The sequence below is a fragment of the Perca flavescens genome, chromosome 3 (assembly GCF_004354835.1).
Source record: "Perca flavescens isolate YP-PL-M2 chromosome 3, PFLA_1.0, whole genome shotgun sequence".
NCBI classification, from domain to species: Eukaryota; Metazoa; Chordata; class Actinopteri; order Perciformes; family Percidae; genus Perca; species Perca flavescens.
In genome coordinates, this window is record NC_041333.1 from 15,968,919 (window position 1) to 15,988,595 (window position 19,677).

Consider the following 19,677-nt stretch of genomic DNA (forward strand, 5'->3'; position numbering starts at 1 on the left):
AGAATGGTGTTTTGGACATGTATGATACTTGTGTGATGTGCACAATGACAAGTTATCTTAACTGTAAGTGGATCCATTTTAGGAATAATAAAAAAATAATTCAGGATACTCCTGTGGCTCCACATTTACCCTTTAGCAGCTCGCTTTTGCTCTAACCACAATGTCTGTTTTTATGCCTTATTATTGCATAATATACAATGTGAACGTGTGTTATGTTAACAGACATGATCCAAAAATCCCAAATATGATGGCCCATTAGCCTTAGACATCATGTGCTGCTTAGTATTGGACCTACAGTAGTCGCACACACACACACTGGCCTCCTGTAGCAGTTTTCTGTATTATTACAAATGAAGTATTTCTGTCTTGGATTTCTTCAGCAAAGAGAATGAAGATCACAGTGAAATTAAAGGCACTCATTTAATTTTCTACCCACACATCTTGGCATATACAAAAAGGAACGTTCACTGAAATCTGTTTTGTCAAACTATTAAACAAAAATGGTAATTTAGTCAAACTCACTAATCGTTTTTTGTAGAACTGTCTCACAAAGTCTAGACTACCAGATGCTTGTGTTTTTTTTATATTTGCAGTGTAGATGAAAAATAAATCAAATCAGAATCAGCCATATGCATTATAGTAGTACAATGATTATTTTGTATTCTTTAAAAAAAACTAAAATAAAAATAAACACTCTGAAAAAGATAAAACCAAGTGTATAGTATGACTTTTTCAGATACTGTAGATACAGTACACAGATAGATAGATAGATAGATAGATGTTTAATATGTTAGAGACTGGACAGAAGAAGAACACAAATAACCTCATAATTATCTAACCAGTGGAAATATTAAAGGTAAAGGGAGGTTTACATTATCAGGTTGATGTTGAACACAGGCCTCCCATTTATACAAATTGTACTATAAGAATGCGGTTGGCTGCATAGGGAGGATGGATGGATGGGCGTTAACATACACTCACAAGCCAGGAAGCGGAGTTAACTTCCCGGGGAAAACTTTCACTCATGCATGTTCCTTGGGAGTGTTTTAATAGGCCTACAAACAACGATCTTTTCCTAAACTTAACTAGTCGTTTTGGTGGCTAAACTTAAATTTTGACGCAGCATAACGCTCACTTTTTCTTGCCTAAATTTAACCGGAATCTCCGCCGAAATGACCGGCAGCTCGGGTTGCTCTGTACCCGGCTTACAGTCACCTATTCTGGTGTAACTACACCACTAACTACTGCTGACATGGCAGTGCTCTGTACCCAGCACACAGTCAGCATTCAGATACTTATTGATGTTTCCGGAACTTGGTGCCCCGTTTGTTTCTGGTCCAGTGTTACTTAATTATTTTTATATTTTATATCTGATGTAAAGTTAAGATGTTGCATGCATTTACGTGTGGAATTTGTGAAACTATGCTCCACTTGCCCTTGTGAGTCAGTAGCCTATGTATTTCATGTCAGTTTCTGTTTGCTCTTGCACCCAACCACAAGGGGGCGACACAAGTCAAGACATTACTTTTGTTCAATTTTTCCAAGTGTCCAGTGTGTCTGACCGCTTGGAACTAGGAAACTGGATCACTTCAGTCACTGGACAGTTTGGAAAACTACTCAATCAGATTGAGAGTTACCTTTTGAATTTGTGTATTTCTTATACAAATATCCCTTCGATGAGCTATATTTTGGTCGTGTGCATTCTCCAGTTGTTTGTGGCCACTGGCTACAAATTGAAGTAGGTCAGGTGGTCTGAGTAGGTTTGAAATTTCAGCACTTGATGTATCATGTTCGAAATGGACATCAAGGTTGTCCTCTTCTCACTGGTGAGGACAAGTATGGACTTGCCCACACAGGTTTAAACTCAATGAGCTCATGGCAACTTCAGTTGGCCTAAAAAAAATGACATAGCTGGTTGTGCTGTGAAGTATAGATTAATTGATATAAAAAAATGAAAGTATAATAAGTAAAACAAATTGATTAGTTTTATATTCCAATTTCCCCAAAGAGCCCAGTATGAGTATTTTATATGCTCTTATTATTATTATAATTCTTTTTTTAAATAATAAACTTTTTCTTTTATAGGCCCACAGACTTCTCACCCTCAACCTGTCTGTTCAGCCCCGCGCTGTTGGGAGGTGAAGTGGGTGGGATTAGTCAAATCAATCTGAAGATATAACTCCTTAGACCCGCCCTCAGAGTTCCAGGCTGTAGTCCTGATGCTGATCTGCCACGGTAGATTTGGCAGCGCGCAGGACAGCAGGAGAGGTTTTCACGAATCCAGTTTGTGATTATAAGCAATTGGCAAACTCGTAGTAGAGAAGGAATCCTGTTCTCATGGTGGGTCCTTTATCTGACCCGTCGAGGAGAGCGCGGTGAAGTGCTGGTTGATTGAATGACACCTCCAGTCAACATGGATTACGGACGGATGGCCCCTCCGGTACCCCCGCACAATCCCGTACCAACCCGGCCAGGACAGGCGCAGGAGCGGCTGCTGAAGTGCGTCCTGCTCGGTGACGGAGCGGTGGGCAAAACTAGTCTGGTGGTCAGCTACACAACTAATGGCTATCCAACCAAATACGTCCCTACTGCATTTGATGACTTCTCAGGTAAAATCCAGTTATTGCCTTTTCAGATTCTTTACAATCTGCTTGGGAAATAAGGAATACCACCGCTCATTTTCCTGGATTAGAGGTTAACAAAGACCCTGCTAGACTTGGAAAGAAAAAATATGATTGTAATATAAATACTAAAACTAATTAGTGAATTGAGATTGGAGCATGGGGTCACATTTTATTGAATGAAACGTTAATGACATTTTGGAGTTAGTCAGTTCGTTTCCACCTGCCTGACCATCTCACTCATTTTCACTCAACTCTTTAGCTTTGAGAGCACCCGGCCACTCTGCCATGTTACTCCATGACCATGATGTTATGATATATGTCTTTACTATTATCTGCCTTCTATCGGTGTTAATGCACATGAGTTATCCTCCCTGATGTAGCCAGGTTTCCATTTGGCACGGTTCCACTTTCCAAGCTGTCTCACTTGTCCCAGCAAGCATTGTTTACTGCAAAAACAAGAGGAGAGAACAACATCCTTACAAGGGGAAACTTGTTTTAAACTGATCAGTGTCGGCATGAAATAATACACCTGTGACCTGTTGATCACTTTCATGATCACATCTTCAGACAGTCCCTCCTAGCCCTTCTTCAGACACTTCAAGAGTGCAAGAATATGGTTGTATTGATAAATTAAAAAATTGCACACAAACAGGTTTGTTGTGCTTATTTAGAAATAAGGAATTAATACTGGACATTGTGTCCTGTAAACTTAAACAGTTTTGCCATTAATCTTTGTTAATTTTCTGACATTACACCGATGAGCAGTAAGACTCACAACTTGGCCAACACACATCCCATAAAACACTCGCTGAGAACACACACCGCCCTCATAGAGTGCTGGCTCAACCCTCCCATACAGAACAGGTTCAGGGGTTTTGGATTACACAACTCTGCCTATTGTTGTCAGCCTTGACCCGCGAGCCCTCTCCTCTATACTGGAATGGGCACATCTGTTGCAGTGGCTCAGAGGCAGATATTGTCTTTCGCCTTGGCCTGACAGAGAGTGATTGTGCAGTTGGGGCCCTTAATGGTGATGTCATTTCTCGGTGCCCTGGAATCGGAGCATCCTCTTGAAAGCTGACTTCTGAGCACTTACGCAATGCCACAGGTGGCAGAGACACAGCGGAGCGGGAGGCTAGGAGAGGGGACAATAAGTGGGTGTTTTGGTCCAGAAAATCAAAGGAGTATCATATGTCAGGAATTAGGAAATGATTACACAATGGCAGCTCCCTCTCAGTTTTCTTTCTTTCTCTCCTCCCGCTCTTTCCCCTTGTTTTTCTAATGCTATGATGCCTGTCCTACTAGATGAATAGTTCCAGCAAACTCTTTGATCAGGTGGTATGACCGACCACGCGCTCCAGGCGTGTTGTAAATGTTTCCATGTGCCTGCTGCTCTGCACTTTGCGCACTCTTCTGAAAAGAATAAATGGCCCTAGAATGAAACTGTAAAATGACTCATCCTCTCTTCCAATCTGGAAATGAGGCCTATTGGAAGACAGTCACTGAACAAACCCCCTGTTTCACAACCTTGGAATGGCCTCTTTGAAAAGACAACAGAGAACAAAGCTCAAAGAGTGGTCCAAGCGACAGTAAAGTGTTATGGTTTCAACAGTAACTGCCAGCGTGGGTGGGCGAGACAGAGCAGGCCGTCTGTGAGCGGGAAGAGCGGAGCAGGGGGTCTTTGTGTTTTCAACTGGCAGGCTTTTGTTTATACCAGAATAATCTGGTGTGTGTGTGTGTGTGTGTGTGTGTGTGTGTGTGTGTGTGTGTGTGTGTGTGTGTGTGTGTGTGTGTGTGTGTGTGTGTGTGTGTGTGTGTGTGTGTGTGTGTGTGTGTGTGTGTGTGTGTGTGTGTGTGTGTGTGTGTGTGTGTGTGTGTGTGTGTGTGTGTGTGTGTGATGGGGGCTTTATAGTTTACACAGCTGTGACTTATTATCTCTGTCTCTCTGTTTCTGTGTCCACAGCTGTGGTTCAGGTGGATGGAAACCCGGTTAGACTACAGTTGTGTGACACTGCAGGACAGGTGAGTTTATTTTATTTATTTATTTTTTCTTACACAAAGACGTATTGCATATGTTTGGCACCCTCTGGATCTCAGTGTATGCCCTGGTCTTATTATATATCCATGTACATGCCTTTCAACCTTTGCTACACATAAATGTCACATTTTAGCCATGCTAGTGGCGTGGCTCTGCGGATGGTAATGTAAATTGGTCGGTCGGTCCACCACATTGGTTCAGACTGAAATATCTCAACGACAATGGATTCCGTGAAATTTTGAACAGACATACATGACCCCCAGAGGAGGAAGCCTAATGACTTTGGTGATCCCCCTGACTTTTCATCTAGCGGCACAATAAGGTTCACAACATCATCAAATAATGGACTAATTGGCGTGACAAATCCAATAGTTTCATTAGTTGTACTGATAGTATAGAAATATATAAAGTCCCTGGGCTCTCCTGTCAGTCTTCATCATTACTCTATAAAATAGGAACATCTCATTGTGGTGAAGTGACAGGGTGCTGAAAGAAAGTGGAAAGCCTGCAGGTTTAGATAGGAGGTGATGATAAAAAGTACGTGGTGGTACAGGGAGCTTGCCAGGCAAAAGTTATTGACTCATTATTATGTTGGTACTTCACAGAAGTCTTATAAAGAACGGATTGTGAAAGAGTGTTTTATTTCCCTGCAGCATGGGTGGTTGTTTCATAATCCAACTCAAAAGAACCCTGCCCTGGGAGCAGCATATTTGACATTCACAAACGTTGCGAGGCCACTGCCAGTTCTACACACAATCAAAGACATTGACGTTGAACAAGCCCATCCAGTACATGTAAAACCTCACAGCATGTTGCAAGCTGCACACAGTGTTAAAACTGTGCACACACATGCAGACAAGCTTGGGCAAATACGTGCAGATAAAAGTCGGCAAATACTTATTATAGGCCCACTTGTGCAATTTCATAAGAGGGGAGCTTGTGCCAGAGAGACGGAAAGAGAGAGAGAGAGAGAGAGAGAGAGAGAGAGAGAGCCCAGACAGAAAGACAGAAACGTCTAGAGAAAAAGCATTACAACTGCTGCCAAAACTTATAAACAAAGTTGCTCCTTACTCAGAGATGTTGATGTCTCTACGTTCTGCAGATGGACCTACGTCACCAGACTGCAAAGCTTGTGTGGGAATCTCTAAAGTTGATAAGTGTCCACTGCAGTAATTGAGCTTTGCATGTTAACTGTTTAAATTTACTGATTGTTTGTGCAGATTCGGCTGTGTTTTAAAATCACAAGGAGCCGGAGCACAGAGCATTGTTTAGGCAAGGAGGGATTAGGAGATTTGTGCTGGAAAGGAGAGGGTAAAGGGAAAGAAGGTGAGGTTTGTGTCAAGTTTCTGCCAACCTTAATCTGTGTACAAAAGGGTGCGGGAGGCCCTTGTTAGTCAAAGCTGTGTGACTCCAAAGTGTTAATTTAAGAGATTTACTGTAGATGATATAAATGAGTGGGCAGGGCTTATGTATACTTTGTATTAGCACAATATAAACACTATTTAGTTTTTTTTTTTTTATTGAATGGTTATTGGCACAATTCCCTTTCCTGTGATGTTGTAGAAGTCGAGTGTGTTGACCAGTGAAGCGATTACTAAAAGTGCATTAGTGTGTAGTCAGTCCGGGTGAGAAGTGAAGGGAAACAAGTGATCACGGAGTAAAGATTCAGAGCTAAATGCAATAAAATGTAAGATTAATTTGCCTGATATTTATAAATTATGGACTTCCCCACATTGCCAACTATCTGTTTCTGTCTCCATTAGGATGAGTTTGACAAACTCCGCCACTTCTGCTACAGCCGGACTGACGCCTTGCTGCTCTGCTTCAGCGTGGTCAGCCCAGCCTCCTTCCAAAACGTCTGGGAGAAGTGGGTTCCCGAAATCCGCCGCCGCTGCCCCCTCACGCCCATCCTCCTCGTGGGCACACAGTGCGACCTGCGGCAGGACGTCAAAGTGCTGATTGAGCTGGCGAGGCGGAGGGAGAGGCCGGTGCTGGAGGAAGACGCCAGGGCGCTGTCGGAAAAAATTGGGGCAGTGACGTACGTTGAGTGCTCGGCGCTGACACAAAAGAATCTAAAGGAGGTGTTTGATGCGGCCATTGCTGTTGGGCTGAGGCAGTCTGACAGGAGAGTGAGGCGGGAGAGGAAGGTCCGCAGCACAGCCGATAAGATGAAGATGCTCTCCAAGTCCTGGTGGAAGAAGTACGTGTGTGTCCAGTAGGGAGGGAGGAAACAATTTTCCCTGTGACTGATGATAAAACTGGAACTGCTGACTTGTTGGTGGGGCCTGATTTGGATGTAAGGACTTGTTGTTGTTTTTTTACATTCACCTGGATGACCCCAGGTTTAGTAGCCAAAATGACTTTAATTCAGTGGAGCAATAGCTCAACAGAGGCGGAGTGTGCCTGCCTGAGCGGTAGAGTTGTTGCAGAAAACATCCCTTTGTTGATGCCTAAAAGACCATTGTCTGCTCCTCAGAGCCAGTCTGAACTGTTAAATATGACTGTTACCAGCAATGAACCAAAACTAATGGAGCTAATAAAGTTTTATGGTACATGGACTGCATATCATACTGGACGTGTCCAAAGCAAACGTGAGCTGAGGTGTTCAGACGTTGATGTTCTGTACTAAAAGTATACTCCTCTTATGTGTCTGATTTGATGCCCTTCTTTAACAAAGTATATTATTTTCTGTGTTCTACACTGTAATTCAGCCCCCAACACACTGATAGATTTATTTAACTGAAATCAAAACATGAAGGTAATATAAACTAGCTTCAATACCCAATCAAAGATGCAATAATTCTACTGTTGAGAGCCAGTCCTGCACCTTGTTTCCTAAATCAAAAGCAACTCCAGTGACATCTTGTTAAGAGTCAGATGTGTAACTGCTCACATTTATTTCAACTAATTTTCTTTTGGATTACCATCAAATGTACATATAAGTATACATTCTTTTTAAATCTATGAGTTCTTGGGGAGTGTTGTTGTCCAGCCGTCCAGTTCTGTTTAAACTGCAAGTTGTGTAGGGATTTCTCTCCACCAGCTTGTGTCTGTGCCACGTTTTAAAGAGTTGCTACAGCTGTCACACTGTTAGTTGACCACATAGTTAGAGTTCTCATAGCTCCTTACCAATATACACCTACTACAGTAGATTGATGCCACCAAACATAAAGCAATCCGAATGCCTGTTAATGTTGATTATCCAACCTGTACTGGATAACACATGCCTGCCGTTCAGCTTCACCTCAAGTGAAAAGTTAGTTTTCAGAACTTTACTGTTACAAGGTTGCAGCAATAAGTTGGGTGGTGCCACTGTACATTGCACATCACTGAAGTCTCGCCATGCAATGGCCTTTGGAGCATTGGTGTGCATTAGATATAGAGCAGGTAAATGCATCTGTAGTGCTTGAGATGCAGTTTTACTCAGTGTCACTGAAACAGAAGTAGCTGAGCTGCATGTTTCCTGCACTACCACCGGTTTGGATGATCACAAGGTCTTTCTTTGTCATTGTATTCAGGGCCTTAAACAGATAATCATCTGTCTTTCTGGGTCAGTATATTGGAGCTCTCTCTCCTCTTTTGAAATGATACAGTAAATGAGGTGAAATCACCAAAGAGACTGATTCTACGTTTTGCTTCTTATTTTTCAGAAGCCTGTCATTCAGCTCTGTATATTTATCTGTTCCTTTTGGGCCAATTAACTGATCAGCAGCAATACAGAGCAGATGTATGAAATATTGTATGCCATTATGTATGTTACATAATAATCATTTATGATGTTTGTAATGTCATCAGGATACATCTGTGTGTACATGCAGTATATAAGTGACTCAGTCATTGGCTGTGATGTCCAATGGTACTTAACAGAATGAATGTTTCTGTTGCTGTCTGATTTTTGACATGAGAGCAGTTTGTTGAGCTGTATGAGCAGAATAAAATAAAATGTGAAATATTTAACCTGTTTATACCGTTGACTCTTCCATTGGAGATATGTTATCTCAGCTGTCACACTGAAGAGACAATTATGTGATGATAAGAGTGGAGGAGTGTTTGGTACACGCTTGCTTTCTGAAGTCAAAGGTTATTAGAGTATGAATAGGTGTTAAGACAGATCTCATGTGTTTTGTATGTGCTTCAAAAGGAAATTTATCTATAGAGAAAATTACCAAAAAGAAAGAGGGACCTGGTCTAAATACAGATGTTTCCAACCAAAATGTAGGTCAGTTGGCTATTGCCAAAAGTGTACATTACATTCAGCCTTACATACTTTTACAAGTCTTAAGTGGAACAAAAACACATTGTGAATTAGAAATGCACTACTAGTTTGAGGGTGACGTCCAAATTCATTCAATATTTAGTTTAATTTATTTGACAATATGAATATAAAGGAGGATATTAAATCTAACACAACTAGAAAAATGTTAAGGATGGTCAACGCATAATTTTCTGGTCCTTTTTAAAGATAAAATATTCACTATATAGTCCACTATATAGCGGGCTCAATATTGTTGTCTGAATCTCTATTATTATATACCCTATATTGTTGACTCATTCTATAATGCAGAATAAAATTTGGTGTACAATTGATGACCACTATTAACCATGAGCTAAACATGCATTACTAAGACAGAATAACAAGTTTAGTATCCAGTAGACAACTGCTAGATGTGTAATGACCTGAGGAGTTCTTTAATTTTGCAATGTGATTCACTACATAGTCCCTGACATACAACATAATTTACTATATAGTAGTGAGTAGTGAATAAGTAAACAATGTCAGCCACAGACAGTCTCCTGAATTAATTAAAAGCTACATTTTCACAAAGTTAGGAAAGAGTTAAATGTGACTTCAAAGATTTAGCTGCAGAGAGTTTGTCGGCACCAAGACTTCTAACTATGCATGATCAGATGATTATAATTGCCTGAAATAGGACTTTTCTCATATTCATAGCTACATGTCTGCACCACAGTAGACAATAATAGACAGAGAATGACAGTTAGCTAGGTATCTTGTACTTGTTTAGAAGCGCTAATGATAGGGTAGGCAGCTAAAAGAGAGTTTGTCGTCTGGCAGACTGCAGATGAGTATGTTGTCCAGCCTCAGAGTGGTGAAACTGGGGTAGAAGTGGTGCCAAGTGGTCTAATTATGATAGTCAGGGTGGCTCCACTTTCCACCAATATTTTAGCAGGAAACCTCGTTGTTGTCTCCTAGCAAAGCAGCCATCTTGTGAAACGTCCTGTGATTTAGCAGTGTGGCTTGTGTGTTTGACTGTAATATCTACCTGTCTGCTCAAAGTACTAGTTATTGTCTGTGGAGGGAATATTGAGCTGTCAATCACAAAACTAACAGACAGGAAACAGCAGGGGTTAGGTCTAGACATCTCTTAAATTTCACGGTGAAATTGTTAGACTGTGTATTCATGTGCAAGTGTCTGCCTAACTTAGACGGCTCTGCTTAATCCAAATACCCAACCTGTCCCTGAGGTAGAAAAGTGAATAAATACTCTACTTCATAAAACAGGAGAGGTCAGTTTAAGCAAACATATGTGGGGGAATTTGTGTAACCATATGTAAATGTAAAACACGTCAATGTGCCAACATCACCAAACAAAATATTACCATTCAGTGGTAATCTAACTGTATCCATTAGAGCAGGTCACAGGTTCACGTAGGCAAACATTTGTGGCTCAATCTAATGGCTTCCACTGTGTGTTCAGTCCAATAGAGCTGCTCTGTTTCTCTCTTAGCTAGAGTATCTGTAGTACTGAGGTAATGAGTCTGAATTCCTCTAGTACAACCACAGCCACCTTAGAAAATTTTTGAATAGCTATACAACCAAACTTTTTTTTCTGAGTATAGAAAAAACTTTAAATGTATTTTCTGTGCCTGTCCAATATTGTCTAAAAAATTTTTAAAGCATTTTCTACACTAACCAGTATTTTGTACATACTATAATATTAAGGTTTTCGCCTTAATCAAGTTAAATCCTAAAGGAACAGGTTAGTTGAACATTTTAGAAACTACACTCAGTCGCTGTATTGCTGAGAATTAGATGAAAAGATCGATACCACTTTCATATCTGTCCAATTCAACGTGAAGCTAGAACCAGCAGCCTCCCTGTAAAACCATAAATAGTCAATTTTAAAGTTTCATTTTTGTATTGATTAAACAAACAAGACATATTACTTGTATATAACATATTACTCAGTGAGCCTTAGAGGGGCTGGTAGGCGGATTTTGTTACCTTCAGAGAGGGCTGAAGAGAGCCAGGGTAGCTGTTTCGCCCTGTTTCCAAGTTTTATGCTAAGCTAAACTAACAGGCTGCTGGCTCAGCTTCATATTGAATGAACAGATATGAGAGTGGTGTCCTTCATCTAATCTACCTTGGCAAGAAAGCAAATAAGCAAGTGCACATTTTTTAAAGTTGAACTATTCCTTTAAGATAATAGTCTAAAAAACATAACATATAACCAGCATGTGGTTGGATGCCACAGCCCTGGATGGAAACAGTATACATCTCCTTTTAAATGAATGCTGGGTGAAATAATGGTGTGAAATGGGTACCCCAGTCGGCTGGAGCCTCCTTCAGCTTTAACAACTCAGGTGGTCATTGAACCTTTCATTCCTGTAAACCCAATTCCTTACATAACTTCTGAGAATCATTTAGGTAACAAGTGAACTCTGACTCCACATGAAAGGACAGCTCTGCAATCAGTTTTGATGTCTTAAAGTTGGTGAAGGATTTCTTGGGCACCCCTCAGATAATTGCCAGCATAATGACTGGAGCTCAGCTCATGGGGCGGGATTTGTGAGGGACATTAACCATTTTGATCAGGTCTGTGGGGTGGGAAGGGATCCAACCAGTAGACTGTGGCCTACTTTGTACATTGTCGTAAGGATTAACTGTTGCCCAAGCTCTTGTAATGCGATGCAATATGTCTGAGGCCCTGATTAAAAGACACCCACATGTAGACTCAACCAACGATTGAGTACAGTTCATTACTCTTGACAGAAATCTGCTTTCAAAGTATATTTAAGACTTTAGTCTCTCTCCTGTAACAAGTTACTTCAGTGACCTGTTCTCATGGTCTTATAAGTTCATGGGACTATAAGTTTTGAGTGCTGTGTGATTATGATACACAGGTTTACTGAGAAGTGAGGATGGTCTTCAATGTGCTTGAAATGGATGGAACCCCAAAATGTTCAATATTAAATGAATAAAAGAAGACATTATAAAATAATCATACTAATTCATTCTGTAATATATATAAATAAATGTTTTTTTGTAAATTTCATAATTCAATTTTATTGGATTTAATTGTTATTACACTTTATCTCAAAATGCCCATTTTCATCTCTTTTTTTATTTCATCATGGCATTTTTTTTATAATGCACAATCTATTCATAATGTGGCTTTTCATGACAATAGTGTGGTCACCGCCCTCTCACCCCCTGCCTCTCTTAAGCTAGCAAGCTCAGCAACTGCTAGCAAGGTTAACCAATTAGCTCCTGTTAGCTAGAGCAACAACAATGCCAACGTTATTCTGAATCAGTTAACTAGAGGCTGCTGTTGTAGGCGGGGAAGTGCCAGTTCACCAGGGTTTCAAAGTCAAAAGTTCATTCAGACAAATTTTTCTGCTCACTGTGTAGATTTTGAATCACATGGAAAAAGAGCCAGACAATAACCTATCCAGTGGGGTGGATGGGGAATCCTATGTGGTCTCCAGCCATATTCCCAAGGCCCCTTCATTGCCATTTCTCTGCCATCCATCCACACAATGCACTCAGGCTTTCCCTTCTTTCCCCATATCTTGGAGCTCAGTCCAAACTTAAGGGGCTACAGGGGCATGCACTATTTTCCAAGCCAATTGATAATAGAATGTCTATAAATCTGTATTTCCAAGGAAAAAATCATCCCGTAGAGCCTACATCCTATTTCGTATCTAATTGTTCTCCAACTCTCTTTATCATTCTGAAACCAGAACACAACAAATGTTGAGAAGGACTAATTGTCACTCCTGCCACCTAAAATGAGGCAAAATGGTCTCATGTTGCTAATTTTAAGTTACATAACATCTAAACACCTGTTCCCACTTCCCTCATCTGCTCTGTTGTTGCCTGACCCTCCTGCTCACCTGCATCGTATTCCCTCATCAGCCTCTCAGTTGCCATACCATCAAAGTTGCCATGTTCCTTCATGCCTTTTCTGTCCAGCAACCGGAATCTGAACCTAACTCGGACCCAGTACCTGAACCTGCCTGCTGTACATGCCAGTAAGCCTATATACATATACAGTCATAAATTACTGAACTGATCCTGTTCTCCTGCTTCATGTGCATTTGGGTCCTATCCCTGTTCCCTGTATTCACTACATCGTGACATGTGGAAAGCTTCAGTGGTGGTACAATGTTCATGTTTGGATTTAAAGCAGCTTGAATCAATATTGTAGAGAGTATGTGATGTAAAACAAGTTTCTGCTGTATAGAAGACAGTGGCCACAAGTCCATGTCAAAATACAAACAAATAAGAGAATCTCTTCACTCATTTAAGACATAGTGTGTTTTTCCCTAAATATTGGTCGTTGGTGGTCCTGTGTGACAGCAGTATGTCAGACTGAGACTGGTATTTACTGTAGTACTGCACTGTCCTAACCACCTGCATTGTACTACACCAGTTGTAGGAAATACAATACATATGTACCAGTGAACTAATGCACATTAAAAGGCACAACAAATGGAGGTCAAACAGTTATGATTATAAAGTCAATATAGAAAAAGATCAGTTAAGTGAACAGAGATTGCTGGAGAGAGAAATTAAGTTTGGTTTTATCCCAAATAAAAGGAGATTGATTTGAGAAGTTTTATGAATTCAAATAGCTACTTTGTCTGAGCTCTCTTTACATTTCTTCTGAAGAGTAAAATACAACATGCTGTTAGCTAACAGTGTGGTTGCAGGAGTGGCCTGTCTGGCATGTTACAGTATGGCGTTGCTGGAAGGATTATGTTTTAATAAGCTTATATAAACACCCCCCACAGTGTGGTCTCATTATGGGAAGCTAATTGAGTCGCTCTGTCCCTGGGTCAGCAGGGCCTCTTTGAACAGCTCAGTGTTTTGCTATAAAGAGGCCCATCTCTGCATCCAGAACATCTGTCCTGTGGTCTGTTGAACATGTGTCTTTTCTTCAGGCAAACTGTTTGGACTTGCACATTTTTGTAGCTTTGCACTTGCACATAAACGGTGTGTGTATGTAAAGGTGCTTCAATTGGAGCCTCCAAGTTCATTCATATAAAAGTGACAATAGACTACAATACCTTGCTGCTCAAGCAAGTTCTTTGTAAAGCAGTTTAGCCATTTGCCAACCTGACACAATTCTTTGTCCTTATTTCATTCCAACTGCTCTTACAGCCTTGCTTGTATTTTGGTCCATTTGTATGCTTTTTATTTCTTATTTTTATTTTTAGATATGCTAGCGGCATGGAAAAACTCACGCTGATATATCTAAAAAACTATTGGATATATTGCTGTGAAATTTGGTTCCAGACATTCATATCCCCCTCGGGAGGAATTGTAATAACTTTAAAAATAACTAAAGAAACTATTACAGAAGTAAGCTTCAGTCCCTTTCTTTCTTACAACTTAAGATTTGACTGGCTAATGTTTTAGTACAGTTTGCATTCAAAAAAATTGCATGGATTTGTGTTTTTACTCGGATACATTTTGATTTTCTGTGATCATAGTGATTTATCCAGTTGTGAAAGTATGGAGCTAGAACAGTCTCAATAAAGATAAATGCACACACAACATTCACATATGCACACACAGGATTCATACACAGAAGATTCACAAATGCATACAAAATTCATAAATGCACACACAATTCAGAAATGCAAACAAAATTTACAAATGCACACAAGATTCAGAAATGCACAGGACAAGATTCAGAAATGTATTTCTGATGCACACACAAATATATCTTGATTTACAAACTGCTTGCGGTCTGTGAGCTGTGAAGCATTTGTGTGTGAATTTTGAGACTCCCCTGATGTGGCTCAACTCACAAATGCATTTTTTTAAACGCGGAATGATCTGCAACCAATCAGATATCTCCCTGGTTTTAGCCAATCACAAGAATGCACCCCACGAGACATACGTCACGATTTGGGAGGTGCCTATGCCTGAGCATATGGTCAATGCGCCTGAGCCTATCCGAGCCTATGGCCTGAGCCCGTCCACCATTTTGGCATACCTACTCTATCGATAACCAGGGGCAACTATAGACTGTATAGGGGGCAACAGTGTGAATGTTGCATTTCAAAACACTTGAAGAAATGGATGTGGAACTGTGAACTGAGCTGTTTAATTTGTTTTGTTGAGATGGAGAAAGTGAATCAGCGTCAGTCTGCTTGCAGAAGGAGAATATTCTGTCGGCAACTTTGGCCGCAACTGCGAAGGTAGGTAATGTTACCGACACTGATAGGCTGTCATTTTCTCTTATTTATCCCATGTCAATGAATTAAAAACTTTTCAAACGTTCATGTTTGTACTTTGTAGTTGTCATAACACTTACCGGTAAGGAGAATTGCATTAATTAATTTAAATTACATTAAGCTTACAGTAGCTAACAGTTTACATTAGCTAACTTGTAGTTTACTGCATGTACATTAGCTCATTGTCCAGTAGCTTCTAGCTTTCAAACAAATGCAGTGCAAAATATGATCAGCAACTACAAGGTAAATGCTACCAGCTAATGCAGGTTGCCCCAGGCAGTATGATATGCAGTAAACTGCAAGTAAGAAAGGTTAAATAGTACTGTAAACGCACAAGCTACAATGCTACAACCAACATAACCAACATGTTGTTAAGTGTGTTAAATGGTCAACAGTTGCCAGTTAAGACCATGATGAATAAACTACACAGTTACATGAAGTACCTTAATGTTACAGTATGCTTAAATATACTTGTGACAGAATTCTAATCTTACCAGGACAGGTTGGATAACTACTGGACTAACCTAAAGCTTTCTCCTTCTGTCTGCAGTCTGGAAGCAACCCCATCATCGGCAGCTGAGTCTGATCGTCGCTTCATTTTAAATATACTTGTGTACAGTATATGGTCATGTTTGAATAAATGTTATAAAAGATACACATTTCATTAATGTCTTTTAAGAACTTGTATATGTGTAGCATCTGAGTATAATTATTCAGCTAGAAGTTTCCTGTCTCCAGGTCACAATTTGACGGAAAGATAGACATTGAAAAACTGTGTGTGCGCGCGCGCACACACACACACACACACACACACACACACACACACACACACACACACACACACACACAGTACAGGCCAAAAGTTTGGACACACGTTCTCATTCAATACGTTTATTTATTTTCATGACTATTTACATTGTAGATTCTCACTGAAGGCATCAAAACTGTGAATGAACACATATGGAATTATGTACTTAACAAAAAAGTGTGAAATAACTGAAAACATGTCTTATATTTTAGATTATTCAAAGTAGCCACCCTTTGCTTTTTCTTTTTTTTTATTAAGGGAAAACATTCCACTAATTAACCCTGACAAGGCACACCTGTGAAGTGAAAACCATTTCAGGTGACTACCTCATGAAGCTCACTGAACACCAAGGGTTTGCAGAGTTATCAAAAAAAGCAAAGGGTGGCTACTTTGAGGAATCTAAAATATAAGACCATTATTTCACACTTTTTTGTTAAGTACATAATTCCATATGTGTTCATTCATAATTTTGATGCCTTCAGTGAGAATCTACAATGTAAATAGTCATGAAAATAAAGGAAATGCATTGAATGAGAAGGTGTGTCCAAACTTTTGGCCTGTACTGTATATGCCCAAAAACTTAAAGACACAGACAAATCAGTTAATTTGATGCATTTATTTTTTGAATGGCAATCTCTAATATAGCAAATAATCTATTCAACATCTTTTGCTTTCCCTCTCCTCCTCATCTCTCCCTTCTGGTGATGCTAGTGCAGCCTCCGTTTGTTCCTTAGTCCCTGTTAAAAGACAGCAGCAAACACAAGACAAATGTTTACCGTTATGAATGCTCTTCACATGGGAAACTACTTATACATTTTAGGTTTCATTTAACGTTGCTAGTGAAGTAAACAAGGTGCAGCTTTACCTCCCATCCTGCAGCTACCACTGATAAACACACATTTCTAAATCACTGCTAACGTTACCCATATACAGTAACGGCTTATAAAAAGAGAAGAAAATGCCACCGGACATTAAACTTTACAAAACACAAATGGCACAAAAGACAGCGACCCAGCTAACAGCCTTATGATTAGCATGGGTGTGTTCACTTATGCTTAGCTATCACTGTAGTTAGCTAGCAGGCTAAGCAACAACGTTAGCTAGGTGCACTTTGTGGCTTTAAGAGCCGACAACATAAACACATTTTAAGAGAACTTACCCGAATGAATATGCAGAGAACACACTTTCATCGACTGGGAGATTAAGTCGAAAGTAAAGTCCTTTCTTCTAATTGTAGCCACCCGATAAATCCGATGTCTCTAGAATAAAGACCTCCGCAACCAACATAAACAATGAACATGAGCAGTTCAAAATGGCGGAAGGGGCGGGGCGCTGTGCCCTGACACCTCCTCATTCTCAATTGGCTTATAAGTAAACAATCCCCCACGTGGGGTGCGTTCTTGTGATTGGCTAAAACAAGGGAGATTACTGATTGGTTGCAGATCATTCCCCGTTTAAAAAAATGCTTCACAGCTCACAGACCGCAAGCAGTTTGTAAATCAAGATGTATTTGTGTGTGCATCAGAAATACATTTCTGAATCTTGTCCTGTGCATTTCTGAATCCTGTGTGCATTTGTAAATGTTGTTTGCATTTCTGAATTGTGTGTGCATTTCTGAATTTTGTGTGCATTTGTGAATCTTCTGTGCTTTTTCAATTTTGTGTGTGTATTTGTGAATTTTGTGCGCATTTGTGTATCGTGTGTGTGTATTTATGAATCATGTGTGTGCATGTTTGAATCCTGTGTGTGCATATGTGAATGTAGTGTGTGCATTTATCTTTATTGAGACTGTTCTAACTCCATATAAAAGTAGAGCATGAAACAAACTTGCAACTGCCAAAAGTTCATACATACAGTGTATTGCTTCATTCACACCTGTGTGCTTGTCACTTGTGGCCTTTACGATATATTGTTTTTTAAAAAGGTAAACACGGGAGAAGGTTGTGTAATTTCACTCTGTTTATGGTTGAGCAAACAGCTGAAAAGATAATTAACTTGTTTCAGATAGAATGGGATGACAGAAGCGGCTCCATATCTGTTCCTTATCTGCGGCTCTGCTACACTCTCCTCTCCATTGAAGATTGTAGTTAATAATTGACTTTTCTGACTTATGTCACAATTTCACATCTTGAAGATTTCAGCTGTAAACATTTTGGATTTCTATTCTCTGGTGTTCAGACACTAACCAGATGCTATGTGCTTCTTGATAAGGAGAGCAGCTGTTTGCAAAGCGTCTCAAGTTGCCTTCACTGTACTTGGTTTCAGTGTTTAGTGCCAAATTGTATCTGGGGCATGAAAAGTAGTCCTTCCCTGACTCTAGAAGATGATGTTGATGAACGAAACTGGAGCACATGAGTAGAGACTTTCGGGTCTAATTCAATAAGGTTTGGATTTCCAAGAGGAACCACCCTTTTTAAGTTTTTCCTGCTCTTTAGAATAGATCATATTCCCTGGTTTGAATCCAACTGTACGTCTGATGTCACTAAGAGAGATTGTGATTGGCTCACAGCTGCAGCCCACTTGGCTGATGTTATCCGATTGGCCTCCAGAGACATGCATTGTTCCCTGTGTTGAAATGGCTCATGGGTGTAGTGACCTCATTTACTCTGGAACATATGGGAATATTTTCTATTTTGTCTTCTTTGTCTCTCTCTCTCTTTTTCTCATGTTTGAATCTTTTTATCTTTGAATCTCTTTATCTTGTGCTCCCCCTTTTTTCTGATGCCTTTATCACTTGCACTCTCTTTATCAGTTTCTTTTGTTGGCGTTCCTTCATTCTCTGTTTGATCGTTGACAGCCCGTGTGCTTTGATCCTTGCATGAGGAGAACTCTACACTGTAGTTTGACTCTATATAGCAGTAGTTGAAGAAGTGTTTCTGGACTTCTTTATTCAGTATCAGGCTAGGACTAAAATATCTTTTGCAACAGTCTCAAAATGTTAGTGTTACAAAATCGCTTTCTTTGTTTTCTGTCAATACTATGTGAGAAGCTGCACTCTTTATGTATTTTTATTTATTTTAATTTTTTTTTACGTAACTCATGTGCAGTGCTCTCTGTATGACACGGCTCACACTTGAGACAAGAGGAAAGCTTTCCAGTGATGGGGGTAAAAGTGTGTGTGTGTGTGTGTGTGTGTGTGTGTGTGTGTGTGTGTGTGTGTGTGTGTGTGTGTGTGTGTGTGTGAGAGAGATTCCCTGGCCTTGATGTCATCCTGTGGTTTACCACTGTTTGGGCTGCAAATCCAATAGCCTTCAGTTTGACTGATTTACACAAGACAAAGACACCTCAGATAACATGTGTGTGATTCACTGGTTAAATATTGATCACACACCCTGACTGAGGGTTTCCAAACATCCACGCACAACTTATGTTACCAGCGCAATTTCATTCAAAATGTAAACCAGTGGGTTTAGTGGTCACTAATAATGTCAGGAGTGAAGCTGATTATTTACCCACCCCTGTGATTTATTAGTGGCTTGACCAGCTCAACAGGACCGATGGACCAAAGTGTTCCTGTTGCCAAAGTAAACACTGATAGTTTAGTTCCACATATTCAATACTGACTGAGCTTGTGGTTGTCAATTCTAAAGAGAAATTGAATGTTGAGACCTTCCTTCCAACAAAAAAGAACAGTATCAGTTGTGTCAGCAAATGTGTTCAATGGGCAAAGTCATTTAGCAGCTGAAGGAATCAGACTCTAGTCTATCAGGAGTTAAGGA

General features: G+C 40.1%; 1 protein-coding gene and 1 long non-coding RNA gene across 2 annotated transcripts; one reads left to right on the plus strand and one right to left on the minus strand.

Moving 5' to 3' along the window:
- Positions 1 to 2,200: 2,200 nt before the first annotated feature.
- rhoub (ras homolog family member Ub) lies at positions 2,201 to 8,625 on the plus strand. Its single transcript, XM_028573158.1, has 3 exons — positions 2,201 to 2,609; positions 4,588 to 4,646; positions 6,426 to 8,625. The coding sequence occupies exons 1-3, from the start codon at positions 2,396 to 2,398 to the stop codon at positions 6,879 to 6,881; spliced, it is 729 nt and encodes a 242-aa protein (XP_028428959.1). The 5' UTR covers positions 2,201 to 2,395; the 3' UTR covers positions 6,882 to 8,625.
- A 7,934-nt stretch (positions 8,626 to 16,559) lies between these two features.
- Positions 16,560 to 17,195, minus strand: LOC114550512 (uncharacterized). The gene is made up of 2 exons (XR_003691705.1): positions 17,118 to 17,195; positions 16,560 to 16,695 (listed from the first exon to the last, which is right to left on the minus strand). It is a non-coding gene; the product is annotated as an uncharacterized LOC114550512 (long non-coding RNA).
- Positions 17,196 to 19,677: the final 2,482 nt, after the last annotated feature.